Raw genomic sequence first — 19688 nt, 5'->3', positions numbered from 1 at the left:
AAATATTCCTTGACTGCTTTTGTTCCTTTACTGTTGGCAGTTGATCCTAAATGGGAAACGTTTTCCATCATTTCAATATCTTCATTCTCAGTTCAAAGGCTGCTGCTATAACTTCAAAGGCTGCTGCAACTGTTCTCATTAGTTTTGTCTTCTTTTTGTCTAACCTTAGTTCCTTTTTTAATTTTCTTTCACTGTACTCCTCTGCACTTCACAACTTTTATTACTGAAGCTTCCAGATAATTGGCATTTTCAGATTTCAGAGCAGGGTCATCAGCTAATGTGAGTTAATGATGTCTCTTCCTCCCATTTTAAAATCACAATTATCTTCAAATCCAATCTCACTCAGCGTATAGGAGACTGGAAGCTAAAACATTTTTTTATTTTAATTCCATTTATATCCCGCCCTTCTCCGAAGACTCAGGGCGGATTACAAGCTTAGCAGTAGCCTTCATTCTATGTATATGCCTGCTTATTAGGGCTTTCACACACACCCCAAGCGGCATTATTACAAAGTCAGCTTAATTGCCCCCAACAATCTGGGTCCTCATTTTACCTACCTCGGAAGGATGGAAGGCTGAGTCAACCTTGAGCCTGGTGGGATGCGAACCTGCACTAATTGCAGGCAGCTGGTGTTACTTAAGGAGGCATTAGCCCACTGCTCCACCAAGGCTCTTTGGGGAATGGTTGCAGGAAGTGGGTAAATCTAGTCTAACGAAGAGAAGGACTTGGCAGTTCCAATACCTAAGGCAACCAGTCCACACAAAACAAGCCAAGCCCCATCTGTGGGATGCAGGCAGCACACAAAATCACGGCCACTCTGGTCCGCGGAAAACCTCTCTCCACGTAACCGGTCCTTGCGCCCCAAAGGTTGGGGACCTCTGATCTAAGGGACTGTCATAAAGAAGAGGGAGACAAACTAAAGTGCCTAATGCTAGGACAAGACATAACAGATGGAAACATATCAAGGAGAGAAGCAACCTAGAACTAAGGAGAAATTTCCTGACAGTGAGAACAATTAACCAGTGAAACAGCTTTGCCTTCAGAAGTTGTGGGTGCTCCATCACTGGAGGTTTTTAAGAAGAGATTAGACAGCCCCTGTTCTGTACCAGCCTGCTACCGGCCTTGCAGGAAAGGCAACCCCTTTACAGACGGCAAGAGGCTGGAATACGTCTGCCAAATTTATTACAAAAACAAACAAGACACGAACCAAGATACTGGAGCTTTGAAACACTATCTGAGCGGTTGCTTTCAGCAAACCAGCCCTCCCCACACAAGTCCTTTATAAAGAGTTCAGGGCGTGGCTTCTCTCTCCCTCCTTCCGAGAAGCCCCATTGCCTTCCTCTGTTTACTCCTACTTGACTGCCTCCTGCGTCGGGCGTCCTTGAACAGGGCCAGCTGTGGGTCATCTTCATCCACGCTGTCAGGCTCACACAGCTGGGTCTCCACCAGGTGGGAGGGGCCTGGCTGGGGGCTCTGCGGAGCCTCAAAGCCATCATCAGCAAGTTCTTCAACACCCCCCTCCTCCCCCTCATCTGAGTCATCCGACCCAACTGCCGAACCCACAGGCTGACCCTGAATCACAACAGCCCCGTCTGAAATATAGGCTCTCCTGCTTTAGCAAGGGGTTGGACTAGAAGTCCTCCAAGGTCCTTATTCAGTATTCTGGAGTGTGAAATGATACCTTTGTTTGTCAATCATATAATCATCCCCTTCCAAAGTCTTCCTTGTCCAGTATATACTTGCGTTTGCTGGATAGCTGGGATGTACAGCTTAAACTCCCAGTACTGTTCATTCATTCCTCCCAGAAACAGCTTCCCTATCACCGCTACCGCCAGTGGGTAATAACGTATGTAGTCTTTGACTTACAACCATTCGTTTAGTGACTGTTTGAAGTTACACCACCACTGGGAAAAAGTGACTTATAAACGCTTTTCACACTAACAGCCGTTGCAGCATCCCCCTGGTCACGTGATCAAAATTCAGATGCTTGGCAACTGGCTCATATTTATGACGCTTGTGCCTGTGATCCCCTTTTGTGACCTTCTGACGAGCAAAGCCAGTGGGGAAGCCAGATTCCGTTAGCAACCGTGTTACTCACTTAACAACTGCAGTGATTCGCTTAACAACTATGGCAAGAAAGGTCATAACGTGGGGCAAAACTCACTGCACCACCGTCTGGTTCAGCAAGGGAAATTTTGGACCCGTTTGCGGCCATCAGCCGAGGACTATCCGTAGTACCCATCCGCTGAAGTTTTCAACTGTAGATCTTAGAGGATTTCATGCCAAAGATGGTCTGTCACAAAGCTGGAATCTTTTTGTAAGTGTAACAAATGTTTGTAGATTTTACCTCAGGAGGGCTTAGGCGAGAGGGAAACAAGTCACTCACTCATCGGTTCCAACCGCTTGGGAACCATCATAAAGAAAATATATCTAAGCCCCGTTCTTTGTTTTGCTTGTCTTGTGGATTCATTTGTGTAAATTATTTAAGGACTTCCAAAAATTAAGAAAAGAAAAAGAGGAAAAGGTTCCCTCCGGAGGCTTTCCGTGTGGAATGAGTGAGTTGTAATATTAGCAAATCATCAAAAAGTGGTGCTGGAGAACAAAGATAATTAAAAACAATCAAGGACAACAGAAAGGGGGGGGGGAAGAGATAGAAATCTCAGTGGGAATGGTTGTAGATATAGATATATATATATAAAGTGTTTGTTAAGTATTTAGAATACCTTGCTAGGCCCCAAACACGGGACAAATCTTATTTCCTGTTTCAGCCTAACCCAAGGCCATCCACAGGCAGTAGTCACAGTGACAGCTCATATTTGTGTATATTTTTTTGGATTGCTCCCTTTAATTCTTTGTTAGCAATCCAAAAAATTTACACAAACACACACACACATATATATATATATACAGCCCCCATTCAAAACACACTCCCACCCAATCAGAACACAGCTAACCCCCCACCCAATCAGAGCACACCTCCACCCACAGACCACACCCCCTCTGGCAGTTTAAAAAAGAAGAAAAAACAGCCACTACCACACACTTCTCCCAGAAGAACGAAGCTGAAGCCACCAGCCTGAGGATGACGGATGAGATTTTGTCGAAACGTTGCCCTGATACCTCCAATTCTACGTGGGAAAAAACCCGAATGACCAAAGATCTACATACAAACACCCATGAAAACCTCAGAAAACATATATATATATGTGTGTGTGTGTGTGTGTGTGTATGTGTATGTATATGTATATGTATATACACACCACTTTACAATGCCTTGGTAAAGCCACACTTGGAATACTGCATCCAGTTTTGGTTACCACAATGTAAAAAAGATGTTGTAGAAAGAGTACAGAGAAGAGCAACAAAGATGATTAGGGGACTGGAGGCTAAAACATATAAGGAACGGTTGCTAGAATTGGGTATGTCTAATTTAATGAAGAGAAGGACGAGGGGGGACATGATAGCAGTGTTCAATGTAGGGAAAAGTTCTCCCAATGTTATTCAAGCAAGGAACCAACACTGGCTAGGCAAGCTACTGTTTATAAACAAGAAGCAAATCCCACACTTACTAGCATTGATAATGTTACCTCGTCAGGTAATGAAATGTCTGCAAACAGGCAGAAGACTAGGAGAGCACATCCATGACCACCAACCAGAAGTCAGGAGACATGACAAAAACTCCTTAATTTCACAGCACATAGACAAGAGTTAACCATGGTTTCAGCTGGGAAACTGTGAGGATCTTAGAGCAAAGAATTCCTGGAGGCCTGGCACTCAGACAAATTGTCCATCAACAGGCACATAGAGATAAATAAAATATGTATACACTCAAGAGACAATCAAAATAGGAAATTTGCCAGCTATTGTCAAGTTTGTCATGAATCTTAAAATTTCGCAGCTGAGAACACACATACTTCATCCTACCTGTATATCAAATATTTTTTCTCAGTTTGCCAGTTTTGGCCCAGTTTGGTATAGTGGTTCTTTCATGGCTAAGGTGGACTAGAACTTAGCATCTCCTGGTGGTTGGCCCAAAGTCACCCAACCAGCTTTCATGCTAAAGCAGGACTAGAACTCCTAGTTTCATGCTAAAGCAGTTCTGTTGGGATGTTATTGATCAACCCCACTATAGCCCAGATGTAATGTTGTAGTTTTGTAATGTGTATAATAAAAAAACTGTATCTGCGCGAGTCTGTCATTGATAACCAAATGGGGGTTTATTTCCAAATTGCCCTTGTATAAATCTTTACTGCCAATGTGCTCCCTTGATGGAAATAGTGAATTAAAATGGAACCAGAGTCACTCTGTGAGGGAGATGGGTGATTACTAATTTTGATAGGGAGGGAGGGAGGGAGGGAGGGAGGGAGGGAGGGAGGGAGGGAGGGAGGAAGGAAGGAAGGAAGGAAGGAAGGAAGGAAGGAAGGAAGGAAGGAAGGAAGGAGTAATAGCAATAGCACTTGGACTTATATATCGCTTCACAGTGTTTTACAGCCCTCTCTAAGCGGTTTACAGAATGATCATCTTTCCACCAACAGTCTGGGTCCTCCTTTTACTGACTTGGGAAGGATGAAGGCTGAGTCAGCCTTGAGATGGTCAAGATCAAACTCCTGACATTGAGCAGAGTCAGCCTGCAATACTGCATTCTAACCACTTAGCCACCATGGCTCTAAGTAAGTACAGACCGTCCTCAACTTACAACAGTTCATTTAGCGACCGTTCAAATTTACAAGAGCACTGCCTTATGACCGTTTTTCACACTCATGATCATGTGATCAGCACCCCCATGGTCATGTGATCAAAATTTGGACGCTTGCCAACTGACTCATATTTATGACGGTTGCAGTGTCCCGGGGGGGCATGTGATCCCCTTTTGCGACCTTCTGACAAGCAAAGCCAATAGGGAAACCTCATTCACTTAACAACCTTGTTATTAACAACTGCAGTAATTCACCTAACAACTGTGGCAGGAAAAGTCGGAAAATGGGGCAAACCTCACTTAACAAATGTCTTATTTAGCAACAGAAATCTGAGGCTCAGCTGTGGTCGTAAGTTGAAGACTACCTGTAAGGGAGTGGAGAAACTGTAATCGTTTACTATATGTTCATTCTCTTGATCACCGGCTACCCTCGATCTGTCCTCTATTACAGATTCTGATTAAAATCTGCCTATGATGAATCCCCATGATTGGATCTTAGACTGGTGGCAATTTATTTATTGATTCATCATGTTATATAACCACCCATCTCACATCATATTTATATTTATAATCTCCTATACCTGATTCTGGGGAGCCTACAATATTGTGAATTTGACAATATTGGAGAGACATCATCACAGGGGCTAAGTATAATTGTTACTAATTTACTCCTTTTTAACCTGCGGGATGAAAACTGGGAAAGTCAGACATAGTATATTACGCCTTCCTAATGACTGTGGCAAAGAGAGAGAAAAAATTTCTTCCGAGATATTAAAAGAATATGTCCTGAGGTGACTATATGAATCTGTCCATCAACTTGGCCATTAATTTTTGTTGTTGTTGTTGCTGTACTGAAATACTTTTGCTCGTATTGATCTCAGCTCCAGTTTGGGCATTCAAGATATTCTGAACTGAAAGCTAAATCCACCAAAAGAAGGAAAGTCAGCATTTGTTGACCCAATTAAATGTCAACGTGCCTAAGTATGCTAATTAGGCTGTCAGTACCTGGATTTGGGTCAGGTTTTCATATCTGTGGGATGTTTTGTAAACATCCTAGCAAAGACTTCTCTCTTGCACCATGAGGGATAATCCATTATAGTGTAATATCACTAGTAGTATCACTAGGGGAAAGGAAGGAAGGAAGGAAGGAAGGAAGGAAGGAAGGAAGGAAGGAAGGAAGGAAGGAAGGAAGGAAGGAAGGAAGGGATGGAGGGAAGGGGGAAGAGGGAAGGGGGAAGGAGGGAAGGGAGGGAAGGAAGGAAGGAAGGAAGGAAGGAAGGAAGGAAGGAAGGAAGGAAGGAAGGGGGAAGGGGGAAGGGAGGGAGGGAGGGAGGGAGGGAAGGGGGAAGAGGGAAGGGAGGGGAAGGAAGGAAGGAAGGGAGAAGGGAGGGAGGGAAGGAAGGAAGGAAGGAAGGAAGGAAGGAAGGAAGGAAGGAAGAAAGAAAGAAAGGAAGGGGGAAGGGAGGGAGGGAGGGAGGGAAGGGGGAAGAGGCACTTTTTGCAACGCTGCTGTAAATTTGCTGTAAAGTGGTCACTGAATGAATCAGTAAGTTGAGGACTACCCGTATTGCGACTTGACCTTTTTTGCAATTGGGAGATTTGCCCCAAAGAAATGAAGCGTTTTGGACAAGTCATACTCCTTTGGATCTGTTCCCAACGCCTTCCTTTTGCAACTGTGCGATGAAGGCTGGAAAACAACAAAAATAACGAAGCTCCTCGAAATTACTCCGGCCCTTAGCAAGCTTGTCAGTACAATGTAATAATGAATAATCCATAGCTCTACAGGTGCCCACCCACAAACGTAGAAAAATTTCACTTAAGAGGAACTCTCTCTTGGCCAACTGCTGACAACGGCTTGCAGACCAATGGCTTGTGAGAAGGCCCCTGAGGAGCAGTGGGTGTAAAAGGGAAGCCAATTGTGGCTTAGTTCAACTCAACAATTCCCTCCCACACTGTGGGGGCTGTGCTTTGAAACTCACCCTGGATTGCTTTGCCCAATTTCCATGAACTGCTCTTGGCAGCTGAAATTTGTGCCCAGGCGGCACGCCAACACGTCTCCTGAAAGTTTGGACAGCTAAAGAGAGTTTTTAAAAACACAGGGATGTATTTATAGCATTTAGGCCTCCACATCGTATGGTTCTTCACACTCAAGATGGCCCATCAGCCATACCTGGCAGCTGACGTGAAGATGATCTACCATATGGCTGGTCTAGAACTTGTGATAACACACCTTCCTGTTACAGCGGCAGAAAAGAGAGAGGGTAACATAAAACCCGACAGTTGAAAGGGGCCCTTGATGTGATACAGTCTCACCCAAATCTGCAGAAATCCAGAGTGAAGCATCTGCAAAAGATGTAGTACATGGGGTTCAACATAACAGATTGAAAATCAATTAGACTTCGTAACAGAGCTGCATAAATCCAAACAACCACTAGATGGCAGGAAACATCGAGAGCTTTCTGGATTTCTTACTGCCATCTAAGGACCACAAGTATGTTTGCAGCCTAGAGACTTTACAATAGCTTTAATTGACAAAGTGGACACTACACCTTAACCGTTGCATGGAAATATATTTTGCAGGGAATTTCAAGGAGGGGAGGGATATTTGGGAAAGCAATCTGAGGAGGAAATGTATCAGAGCCCATATACTTGCAGTGGAGAAGCTTAATCCACATTGAGCTAAGGCATGATCCACTTTTCTCAGAGTTAGTTTGGCTATACTTAGTGCTCATTTCTATTCTAATTCACTTCTGTTGGAGTCAGTTTGGCCTCAAGTGGTCTCAGCAGAAGGAAAAAAAGGGAGGACTGAAGAGGTAATGTGTCATACAAGTAGTTCTGGACTTACAACTGGTCACTAAGCCAGCGTTTCCCAACCTTAGGAACTTGAAGATGCGTGGACTTCAACTCCCACTCCCAGAATTCCCCAGCCAGCTATGCTGGCTGGGGAATTCTGGGAGTTGAAGTCCACGCATCTTCAAGTTCCTAAGGTTGGGAAACGCTGCACTAAGCAACCCTTCGAATTTACAACATACCTGAAAAAGGTCTTAGGACCCGGATCCGAAGTTCTGATAGCCGTCAGCCTGAACAATCACATGACCACTGTAGGAGATGACCAGGCTGAGCCTGACGGAGGGGTAAAATGTGTCATCAGTCTTGAGTTTCTTCACACTCACAAAAGATCTAAGTCCAGCCCACTTGAATTCCACTGACTCCTATCTACCACCAATTTGCTTTGACTGTTAGTAGTTCCAATTCTTGTAAAGAGCTTAAGCATCTGAAATGCCTGGGTCTCCTGAGTTCTCTGGTGCTTGACAACCACATTTTGAGAGCTTGGCAACACAGCCATATTTTCGGCCTTTTGCTGTGACCCACTGTCACATGATCATGTTTTACAATGGTTTTGCTAAAAAACAGCATTTACTTCCATTTTGGGGCAAAACCGGGCCCTAGCGAACAATGGGTTCACTTAATGAACACCACATACGCTCAAATAACCCAGCGTTTAACAATTCAGCTGTTCTTTTTACAACCACATTTGCTTAACGACTGTCATAAAAAAAGTCATAAAAACATGTAAGTCACACGATTGACCTGTTTTCTGGCAATTGTAACTTACAGCTCTAATGGCCAGGCTCCATTATGGTTGTAACGCAAGGACTATTTGTACCAAGCCTCACAACTTAAATTTTTGAGAAAGAAATAACTTTTTACTAAATTCTGTGGTCACGATTGGACAGACTAGAGACATCTGGCACCTTTGATGGCAGCTCTTGATGGCACAAATATATACTACAGGTCTGAGAGATCCTTTTAAGTTCTACTTGGATTTCAATCTGTAACTTTCTGCATATATACCAGATATTCAGTGACTATATATCCCTTTTATAGCCATGCTTAATACAGGAAGTCCTCAGCTCACGACCACAATTGAGCCCAAATTTTCTGTTGCTAAGCGAGACCGTTAAGTTGCAGGATCCAATCTGGGTTGGTCACCAGGACCAGAGGCTTTGCCTTCCGAGTTTTCAGGCTTATGCTGGAACCCATCTTCCAGTGAACTTCTCTCTCAGTTAAGTGAATTTACTTAAGCGAATTTTCCCCCATTTTACAATACCAACAGCAATAGCACTTCAACTTATATACCGCTTCGCAGTGCTTTACAGCCCTCTCTAAGCACTTTACAGAGTCAGCCTATTTGCCCCCAACAGTCTGGGTCCTCATTTTACGGACCTCGGAAGGATGAAAGGCTGAGTCAACCCTGAGCCACTCAGGATCGAACTCCTGGAGTGAGCAGTGAGTTAGCCTGCAGTACCGCCTTCTAGCCACTGTGCCACCATGGCTCCAACCTTTCTTACCACAGTTGCTATGTGAATCACTGCAATTAGTGACATGGTTGTTAAGTGGATCTGGCTTCCCCATTGACTTTGCTCGTCAGAAGGTCACAAAAGGGGATCACATGACCCCGGGACACTGCAACCGTCATAAATATGAGCCAATTGCCAAGTGTCTGAATTTTGATCACGTGACCATGGGGATGCTGCAGCAGTCATAAGTGTGAAAAATGGTCCTAAGTCACGTCTTGCAGTGACTTCAAACAATCAATAAATGGACTCCTGATACCCGAGGACTATTATACTGCAATATCTGAAAATCATTATTTTTCCATCCGCTGCTTTTTCCAAGGATATGAGACTGAAGAGAGGCTTGGAGAACGTCTCTGTTCCACACTTACAGAACGTACCTGCATAAAACACTGCAATTTTTTCCTTGTAAAATCCATCCTGATTCAGTGCCGTCTTCCTGTAAAATTCAAACATGTACACGCACAATTGCCGTGTTTATCCTAATTACTCTAATTGCTACACGGTGGGGTTTGCAAACAATAGCAAACTCTTAAAACCACCTAATTGCGCCTGTTATATTAATTGCAAATGGCCCTGGACTTTACATTTCTTCCTATTGCAACACGTCTATCTGAACCTGTTTTTTTTTCCCCCTGCTCTTCTTGAAAGGTTAAGAGTTGGTACTAAAATTAGTAGCAACCCTTCAGAATTCTGGAATGGGCCATTCAGCTCTTGATGCAATAAATTAATCTACCAGGGATTAATGGATGGGGCTGTGTTGGAATTTTCTCTGACTTAATCAAGGTCATAACCTCAGTGACAGGAGCCAAAAGTAAGGTTAGGAAGTATGATTTCACAGAAAAAGAAGTGGAACCAACTTCCAACAGAGGTAGTGGGTCAGTTATTCAATAACTGAGTTTAAACATGCTTGGGATAAGCACATGTCCATCCTCTGACAAATATTTAAAAAATACATAATAATTAAATATAATAAATGCTATGCATAAATTTAAAAGAAAATAACAAAAAAAACTCAAAAGACCACTAGGTCTTTTTCTGTTGTCAGTTTGCTATGTTTCTAATCCTACCAAGGCCAGTGGATGTGAGTGTTTGGTCTATCCCAGGGGTAGGCAAACTTGGCTCTTTAGTCACTCGTGGACTTCAACTCCCAGAATTCCTGAGCCAGCACAGGAATTCTGGGAGTTGAAGTCCACGAGTCACAAAAGAGCCAAGGTTGCCTATCCCTGGTCTATGCAGATCTGGGGCTATTCCATCTCTGACCTTGGGTGGAGTAGCAGTTCTCCTTTCAAAATTGGTATGAAATCTGGAGGTCTTTCTGGACTTGTAGCTTCTGATTGAAGAGCAGGGGTCACCTGTGGCCAGGCCTTTGCATAACTTCATGTGGTGTGCCAGTTGTGCCCTTTCTAAATCAGGAACAATTACTCTTGGCCTAGTCATCTCATGGGTTGATTACTGCAACACACTCTACATGTGTGCCCTTGAAGACCACCCAGAACTTCAAATGATCCAGAATGCAGCAGGATGGGCAATGATGGACCTGCCTTGGAATGTATGTATGTATGTATGTATGTACTGTATGTATGTATTAAAATTATCTGTCTGTCTGTCTGTCTATCTATCTATCTATCTATCTATCTATCTATCTATCTATCTATCTATCATCTATCTTTCTATCTATCACCATCTATCTTTCTATCATCTATCTTTCTTTCTCTTTCTATCTACCTATCTACCTACCTCTTTCTATCTGTCTATATCTACCTATCATCTATCTATCTATCTATCTATCTATCTATCTATCTATCTATCTATCTATCATCTATCTATCTATCTATCTATCTATCTATCTACCTACCTACCTACCTACCTACCTACCTATCATCTGTCTCTGTCTGTCTGTCTGTCTGTCTGTCTGTCTGTCTGTCTGTCTGTCTATCTATCTATCTATCTATCTATCTATCTATCTATCTATCTATCTATCTATCTATCTATCTATCTATCACATTTATATGCCACCTATTTCATTTTCAAGCAACTCTGGATGGCTTACAACATCATAAAATAAGAATAGAAAACAATTAAAGCATTAAGCAAGCACATAAAAAATACTGAGCATTAAAAATTAAACATTAAAGCTGACAACAAACTGAAGAGAGAGAGCCAGTTTGGTCTAGTGATTAAGGCTTTAGGCTAAAAAGCAGGAGACCATGACTTCAAGTCCAGCCTTAGCCATGAAAGCCAGCCGGATGACTTTGGGCCAGTCACTCTCCCTTTCAGACCAAGCCGCCTCACGGGGTTCTTGTTCTTGTGGGGAAAAACAGGAGAAGGAAGGCACGTTGGGTATGTTTGCTACCTTGAGTTATTTGCAAAAATAATGAAGGCAGACTATAAATAAATGTAAGATCTTCTCCTAATCTACTGATCATCTCCAGAATGGTATGCCCTCATGGGGGCCCTAAGCCAGTTGGCAGAGCCAAATTTTTAGGCTGGGGGCAGAGATGGCATGAACCACAGCAGAAAAGGCTCTTCTCCAGATCTCTGGCTGAGTCACTTTGGGTCAATCACTAGGAGACGGCGAATTCTAATCCTGCCTCAGGCATGAAAGCTGGCTGGTGGCTTTGGGCCAATCGCCAGGAGTCTGTGAGTCCCATCATAGGCATGAAAATAAACTAGGTGACTTTGGGCCAATCACTGTCTCTCCCACAAACCCAACTCAAGGGTTATTGTTGTGGGGAGAAAAGGGCCAGGAAAGAGTATTAAATACATTCACTAACTTGAATTACTTATAAAGTATAAAGACTAAATCAAATAAACATTGCTATCCAAACTGTCCAGTAACAAATCCTGCTCAGTAGAGCTATCACATCCAAACTGCAAAGTTTCCAACGGCCTTTTAATCCCCCTCTTTGCTAAATGGAGCATAACCCCAGTTGATGTTATTCCCGCCTAAAGGTTTCTGAAAATACTAGTCAAGACACTAGAGCAGGGGTAGGCAACCTTGGCTCTTTTATGACTCGTGAACTTCAACTCCCAGAATTCCTGAGCCAGCCATGCTGCTTCAGGAATTCTGGGAGTTGAAGTCCACGAGTCATATGCCTACCCCTGCACTAGAGTTCTAAAGTCGAAACTTGGCAAAGCTTGTACCTTTCCAAAGCAAAACCTGGCTTTCAAAAAAGCCACAGATTTTCTTGATTTAAAAAATAAATAAATTAAGAAATATCTTCCGTACGTAGACTAGGCAAGCTTAATAGGCCCTTCATTTTTCCATTTGCCTTTTGAAAAATTTCCCTCATTGTTTAGAATACCTCTACAGAAATGCCAGTGGAAATCACATTTTCCTGCTGCCCACTTTCTCCACATAGAATTATTACTCGGCATTAAGCAGTTTCTGGGCTAATGAAATTTGTACATCGATTTTAATGATCATCAGTTTGCGGTGGTGATTTGCCAATCTGGCTGTTTTCAAGCTTGATGGAAATTTTTACGATTTCCAGTCAGTGTTCAGCTCACATCATCATTTTGCAGCCCTCGGCAACCAACAATTTATGAGAGAAAGTGCTGCTTTTTTGTATGTTATATAAAACGTGTGAGGCGGGGGGAGATTTATTATCATGGCACCAAAAGATGGAAGATTGTGGTCTCCCACAAAGATACAATATACAAGACAGTTGTTAAGTGAATTTGGCCTCGTTTTATGTCCTTTCTTGCCACAGTTTTTAATTGAATCACTGCAGTTAAGTTAGTGACACGGTTGTGAAGTGAATCTGGCTTCCCCATTGATTTTGCTTCTCCGGTCCTTTCGTCACGACCTAAAGACGTATCTTTTCCAACTGGCCGACCTGGACTGAGGATGGGGTTTTTTAATATTGTTTTAATTTTATTGGTTTTAGTAATTAATTATGGGGCTTTGTAATTTAATTCTTTTTTAATATTTGTATTACTGTTTTTTATAGCTGTTTTATTGTTGTGAGCCGCCCTGAGTCCTTCGGGAGATAGGGCGGCACATAATTATTATTATTATTATTAATTTTATTTGTATACCACCCTTCTCCCGAAGGACTCAGGGTGGTGAACAGTGCAATACATGTTAAAAAACAAGAATACAAATATTAAAAGAGATTAAACAAGATGCCCCAAAACTACAGCAATAAGTTAAAATACATTAAACAACAGTAAAACCCAAACCCATCACCCATCAGGCCAGGCCGGCTTGTTCGAACAAGTAGGTCTTTAGATCGCGTTGGAAGGAGCGAAGGTCGGGCGCCATCCGGAGCTCAACCGGAAGACGGTTCCACAAATCCGGCGCGCCCACAGAGAACGCCCTCCCCCTGGGGGCCACCAGTCAACATTCTTTGACCGGTGGCACCCTGAGGAGGTCCTCTCTGTGGGAGCGCACTGGACGAAGGGAGCTTGATGCCGGCAGCAGGTGTTCCCTCAGATAACCCGGACCCAAGCCATTTAGGGCTTTATAGGTCATCACCAGCACCTTGAATCTCACCCGGAGGGCAACCGGGAGCCAATGCAGCTCGCGGAGTAGAGGTGTTACATGGGAGTATCGGGAAACCCCATCACAAGTCGCGCGGCCGCATTCTGCACCAGCTGAAGCCTCCGAGTGGTCCTCAAGGGCAGCCCCATGTAGAGAGTGTTGCAGTAGTCTAAACGGGAGGTCACGAGCGCATGAGTGACTGTGCGTAGGGCATCTCGGTCCAGATAGGGTCGCAACTGGCGCACCAGGCGAACCTGGGCAAAAGCCCCCCTAGTCACAGCTCCTATATGGTCTTCAAAATTGAGTCGTGAATCCAGGAGGACTCCCAAGTTGCGAGCCCTATCTACGGGGGGTAATAACTCACCCCCCATAGAAAGAGATGGAATATTCTGAATATCCTGAGATGCCAGTACGCACAGCCACTCAGTCTTGTCAGGGTTGAGTCGAAGCCTGTTCCTCCCCATCCAGACCCGAACCGCCTCCAGCATACTGATGATACCCAACTCCAAAACCACGAATGATCTCACCCAGCGGTTTCATATAGATGTTGAACAGGAGAGGCGAGAGGACCGACCCCTGAGGAACTCCACAAGCGAGAGGCCTCGAGGTCGACCTCTGCCCCCCTGCCAACACCGACTGAGAACGTCCCAGGAGATAGGAGGAGAACCACTGAAGAACCGTGCCTCCCACTCCCAATCTCCTGAGACGCCGCAGCAGGATACCATAGTCGATGGTATCGAAAGCCGCTGAGAGGTCTAATAGGACTAGGACGGAGGAATATCCCCTGTCCCGAGCCCTCCAGAGATCATTCACCAGAGCGACCAATGCCGTCTCCGTGCTGTACCTGGGCCTGAAGCCCGATTGGTACGGGTCTAGATAATCCGCTTCATCCAGAACCAGAGGGAGCTGATGCGCCACCACGCTCTCAACAACCTTCGCAAGAAGCGAAGGTTGGAGACCGGACGAAAGTTATTTAACACAGCTGGGTCCAAGGCAGGCTTCTTGAGGAGAGGTCTCACCACCGCCTCCTTCAAGACGGCGGGGAAACCCTCACATAAGTCCAATAAATAAATAAATAAATAAATAAATAAATAAATAAATAAATAAATAAATAAATAAAGGGTGATCATGTGACCCCGGGACATTGAAACCGTCATAAATACATGTCAGTTGCCAAGTGTCCAAATTTTGATCACATGACTATGGGAATGCTGCAATGGTCATTTTTTCAGTGTCATTATAACTACCTCTATGTTCCTCAGTTTTCAAAGGATGACTAACCTAGAATCAACATGGCCAATTGCATTATGATTTCATGTGTTCAATGCCAACCCAGGGAACTGGGTTAATTTATAAAACCATGGTTTAAATGAGTTGATTAAAAATGCAGTTTAGGCCTTTCTACCCTAATCTTGTGTTCTCAAAATGAGCTGAAGTCCCAGCATCTGGAGAACATCAGGAAAAAAAAGCAAAAAGTATCTATCTCGGATCCTCCATTTTGGATTCAGAAGTGAATAGCAAGCTGCTAATAATTCTAAAACTGAGTTTGTACTTTTTTTTTAATATGATGGGGGTGTCACAGAATCCCCATATCTTGTCATGCCATATTAAATGTACTCAAACATTGAACTTTAATAGCTCCTATAAAACTTATTCTAAGTTTCCTGAAAGGCATCGTGAATATTCATCTGTGCGTCAGAAGTGGAAATCTACATGATTAATTTTCAGGTTTTCTAAGACTCCCTTTGGATGATGCAAGTTTTGGATTATAATATTTTTTTTTGGGGGGGGGAGCGAGGGAACTAAGTCTACTCAAAGAATGGATGACGTTAGAGTCCAAAGTTTAAGGAACAAAAGGCTATGTTCTTTGACCTTGTCAATATTTTCTTCCAACAAGAAAATATTCTGTGCAAGACAAAAATGAAACATGTAAAGTGCGGAGTTTATTTTTCCAGACAGAAAATATGCATAGGACCAGCTACTTATTGGTTTATGCTTGGCACGGATGTTGCACTGTGTGACAATGCCATTTCTTTGATTCCATCTTAATGTTATAAAGCCAGCCAATAAGAGCTTATTAATAAACCACAACTAAACATACTGTGCTTGAATTTGAATTGAGGTCAGTGGCCAGGTCCTTCCATTCACGTCTTCTCCACAACTTCCATGTGCTCCTTGTTCTCATTAGGGGCGTCCGTAGCAGAGTGGACAAAACAAGGTATAATGGCATTTTTTAATGTCACTTTTTAAACTTTTACTGGTGTTCCCCTACCACACCTTTCTTTTCTTTTAATTTTGCATTTTGTTATTTTTTGACTTAATCATTCTTTTTTTTAAAAAAAAATGTTATGCCAGCCACAGACATGCAGCTGAGGCCTTACTCCATTTTAAAGTGTTTAGCTTCCACTGTAAGTGCAGGTCTTGAATTGCATTTACGTAAGCCCAGCTTCCTGGGCATTAATTTATTACTTTTGTAAGGTAGTCCTTGACTTACAACATTTACTGACCATTCAGAGTTACAGCGGGACTGAAAAAAGGTTTCTCACAACCTGTAAGGGCCTACTACCTCAGCTAAGCCACCCAAGAAAGCAGAACTCTTAAAACAGGCATTGTCTCAAAAGGAACTTTTATTAGGGGCTAGTCACAGCAAGGATTCAAGGCGAGGTCTGGGGGAAAACCCGGGAAAGCAATATAATAAAAGCAGCATTCAATACGTTCATTCAAGGTCTTTCTCGCCTCAGGAATTCTGGGAGTTGAAGTCCACGAGTCATAAAAGAGCCAAGGTTGCCGACCCCTGCTGGGGGAAGGGCAACATTGCAGGACAGTGCAAAGCAATCCCAAAAACTCCCCCCTCCCAACAGAATAGCAGGTCACAAAAGAAGGTTTACAAATTCAACAATATGCAAATGGAAAGAATACATTTTTTAGGGACCTGACACAACCATTGTAGCATCCCCATGGTCATGTGATCAAAATTCAGATGTTTGTGATAGCTGCAGTGTCCTGGGGTTGTGTGACCCCCCTTTTGTGACCTTCTGACTAGCAACGTCAATGGGGAAGGCAGATTCACTTAACCACCGTGTTACTAACAACTGCAGTGATTCACTCAACAACTGCGGCAAGAAAGGTCATAAAATGGGGCAAAATTCCCTTAACAAGTGTCTTGCTTAGCAACAGAAATTTTACACTCGATTTGGCCATGAGGACTACCTGTATTTATTTTATTTATATCCTGCCTTTATTATTTAATACAGAACTCAAGGTGGCAAACATATCTAATAGTTCTTCCTTCTCCTATTTCTCCCAACAACAACCCTGTGAGGTGGGGTTCGGCTGAGACAGAGGGGGACTGGCCCAAAGTCACCAAGCCAGCTTCCATGCCTAGAGCAGTACTAGAACTCATGACCTCCTGGTTTATTAAACGGTTTCACCATGGAACATCTTGATCCCATTATGTGTAAGAGATAAAGTGCCTAAGAAAGAGACACAGGGCCTTATCTATGATGATAAAACACAGTTGGTAAACTTCCCCCATCTTTATCATCCTCTAAAGCAGTGTTTCTCAACCTTGGCAACTTTAACTTGTGTGAACTTCAATTCCCAGAATTCCCCAACCAGCAAAGGATTCTAGGGATTCTGGGAGTTGAAGTTCACATCTCTTAAAGCTGGCAAGGTTGAAAAGAACTGCTCTACAGAGTGATTTTCACCTAACTTCAGTCCAAACATTGCTTGCCAACTTTTTCCCCCAGTGGATGCCAATTATATCTTCAACACGTCCTTAACTGTACAACCCCTCACAAATTATTTTGCCCCTTAATCCAAGGACACCATTTAAGGGCACCATGATTACCTGCCCCCAAGGAAACCAGGATTTTGACAGTGATTTGGAGTAAAAGCATAACAACGTGAGCAATTCAGACAGCTAATTTTATATACAGTTTTCTGCCAGAGCAATTCAACCCAGCCATGGCTAAAATCCCTTAAAACCTTTTTTGTTCTTTTTATTTCTCCCAAATTTTCAGATGCACTTTTAAAACTATTTCCTGCCTTACCGCTGTTGCCCCTTTTTATTTTCCTACTAACAGTACAGGTAGTCCTCAACTTACAACCACAACTGAGCCCTGTTGAAAGAAAAATCTTCATCAGGGTCCAGTCCAAGCTGGGAATAATCAAAATGGAGACTGCTTTAGAAAGAAGGTTGTAGTTTATTGAAGGGCAGAGCCAGACAGAAAGATGGCTCTGGAAAAAACGTGACCACATGGAGCAGGGAGTGGTGGGCTTTTATACCTTCTGGCGCTCTTGAGGTTGTTTCCTGTTCCTGTTTGAGGCTTTGTATTCCATTTCTTTTATTTTTTTTGTATTTCATTTTTATTTATTTATTTATTTAATTTAATTTATATACCGCCCTTCTCCCGAAGGACTCAGGGCGGTGTACAGGGCAATAAATACCAAAAGTACAAAATACAAAAATTAAAAACAAATTAAACAATTAATTAATACAATTAATTAATTAAAAATAGTAATTTAAACCCCAAACCCATCAGACCAGGCCGGCTTGTTCAAATAAATAAGTTTTTAGATCACGTCGGAAGGAGCGATGGTCGGGAGCCATCCGGAGCTCAACCGGTAAAGGGTTCCAAAGGTCTGGCGCGCCCACAGTGTGCGCCACAATGTGTGCCATTGTGCCCACAGTAAAAAATGACTATAAAGTTTATCTTATCTGTGTTATGTATTTTGACCTGAGTCTGAGTGTGCCCTTTTGGTATTGGACATAATTCTATTGTGTCCCCAAAGGTCATGTCTTTTAGAGTTTGGGTGGGGTACGTAGATTTTAGAGGTCTTTGTCTTCCTAATCTCATCAGTTTTTATCTGGCCCCAACCTTCCTGAACGGATTATTACATCTGCATTTCCAAAAGCTGGTTTCTGCTGAGTTTTCCGGCTGGGTGGAGCGAGAAGTTTCTGCCTTTTAAAGATCTTCTCCAGTATTCCTTTGGAGAAATATATTCTGCCTTTTGAATACTTCCCAAAATATTTCTTTCTCTGGATTCTTCCCACGGCCCAAAATGTAAGTTGTTAAGTGAGTTTTGCCCCTTTGTCTTGCCACGGTTGTTAAGTGAACCACTGTAGCTGCTAAGTTATTAACACAGCCGTTAAGCGAATCTGGCTTCTCCATTGACTTTGCTTGCCCAGAAGGTCACAAAAGATGATCGTATAACCCCCCAGGGGACGCTGCAATCGTCATAAATATGAGTCAGTTGCCAAGCATCTGAATTTTGATCGCATAACCATAGGGGAGGCCACAACGGTCGTTAAGTGTGAAAAACGGTCGTTAAGTGTGAAAAACCGTCATAAGTCCCTTCCTCCGTGCCCTTGTAACTTTGAACGGTCACTAAACGAACTGTCGTTAAGTCGAGGACTACCTCTGCCGACTCTGATTTGCGTCGCTGTTGCAAACTGCCGTGGGAAACCGATTTGAACGCAAGAGAGCCAAACTCTCCAGCAAAAGGAAACAAAGGGGAAAAAAAAAACAACAACAACAGCCGGCTGAAATTCACCGGATCGATTCCGGGCAAACTGGATCTCTGTTCCAGGAATCCGCCCCGCAGTGGGGTGAGGTGAGGGGTGGGAGGAGACCGCGCTGCAGCCCAGGCGCCGCGCCAAACGTCTCGGGGCCCGGGGAAAGGGAAGAAACTAGCCCTTCACACGTGACACGCGAGGGCGGGGTCCAGCCGAGCCCCGCTGTTCCGGTTACTGGTTAACCGCCGGGGACAGGCAAGGCTCTGCGTGCTCTTGTGAATCCGGCGCGCCGGTCTCTCCGCTGCGATCGCCCTGCGCGGTGCCATGGCGTGCTGGGCAGCTCGGCTCGCCTTGTGTCTGGCCGTCCTCTTGCAGGTCGGGCCGTGCACGGCCGACACCCCGGCCAACTGCACCTTTGAAGACCTGGAGGGCACCTGGGTGCTCCAGGTGAGACGCGGGCAGGGGCCCCCGACCCGGGAGATCAATTGCTCCGTCGTGGGTAAGTCGCGCGTCTTTCTGCTCCGCTGCCTTTGGGACATCTCTTCCTTCCTTCCTTCCTTCCTTCCTTCCTTCCTTCCTTCCTTCCTTCCTTCCTTCCTTCCTTCTTCCTTCCTTCCTTCCTTCAGG

The 19688-nt window shown here is 43.8% G+C and overlaps 1 protein-coding gene across 1 annotated transcript in view; it reads left to right on the top strand.

The window, feature by feature from the left end:
- Window positions 1-19277: 19277 nt before the first annotated feature.
- The window catches only part of CTSC (cathepsin C), a 35925-nt gene continuing 35514 nt past the window's right edge, over window positions 19278-19688 (top strand). Inside the window, exon 1 of the mRNA XM_081327588.1 lies at window positions 19278-19560. Coding sequence (XP_081183714.1) covers window positions 19386-19560 — 175 coding nt within the window. The 5' untranslated portion in view covers window positions 19278-19385. The remainder of the gene's footprint in view (window positions 19561-19688) is intronic.

The sequence above is a fragment of the Vipera berus genome, assembly GCF_964194415.1.
Source record: "Vipera berus genome assembly, chromosome: 4".
NCBI lineage: Eukaryota > Metazoa > Chordata > Lepidosauria > Squamata > Viperidae > Vipera > Vipera berus.
This window is presented reverse-complemented; position numbering and strand designations above follow the sequence as displayed.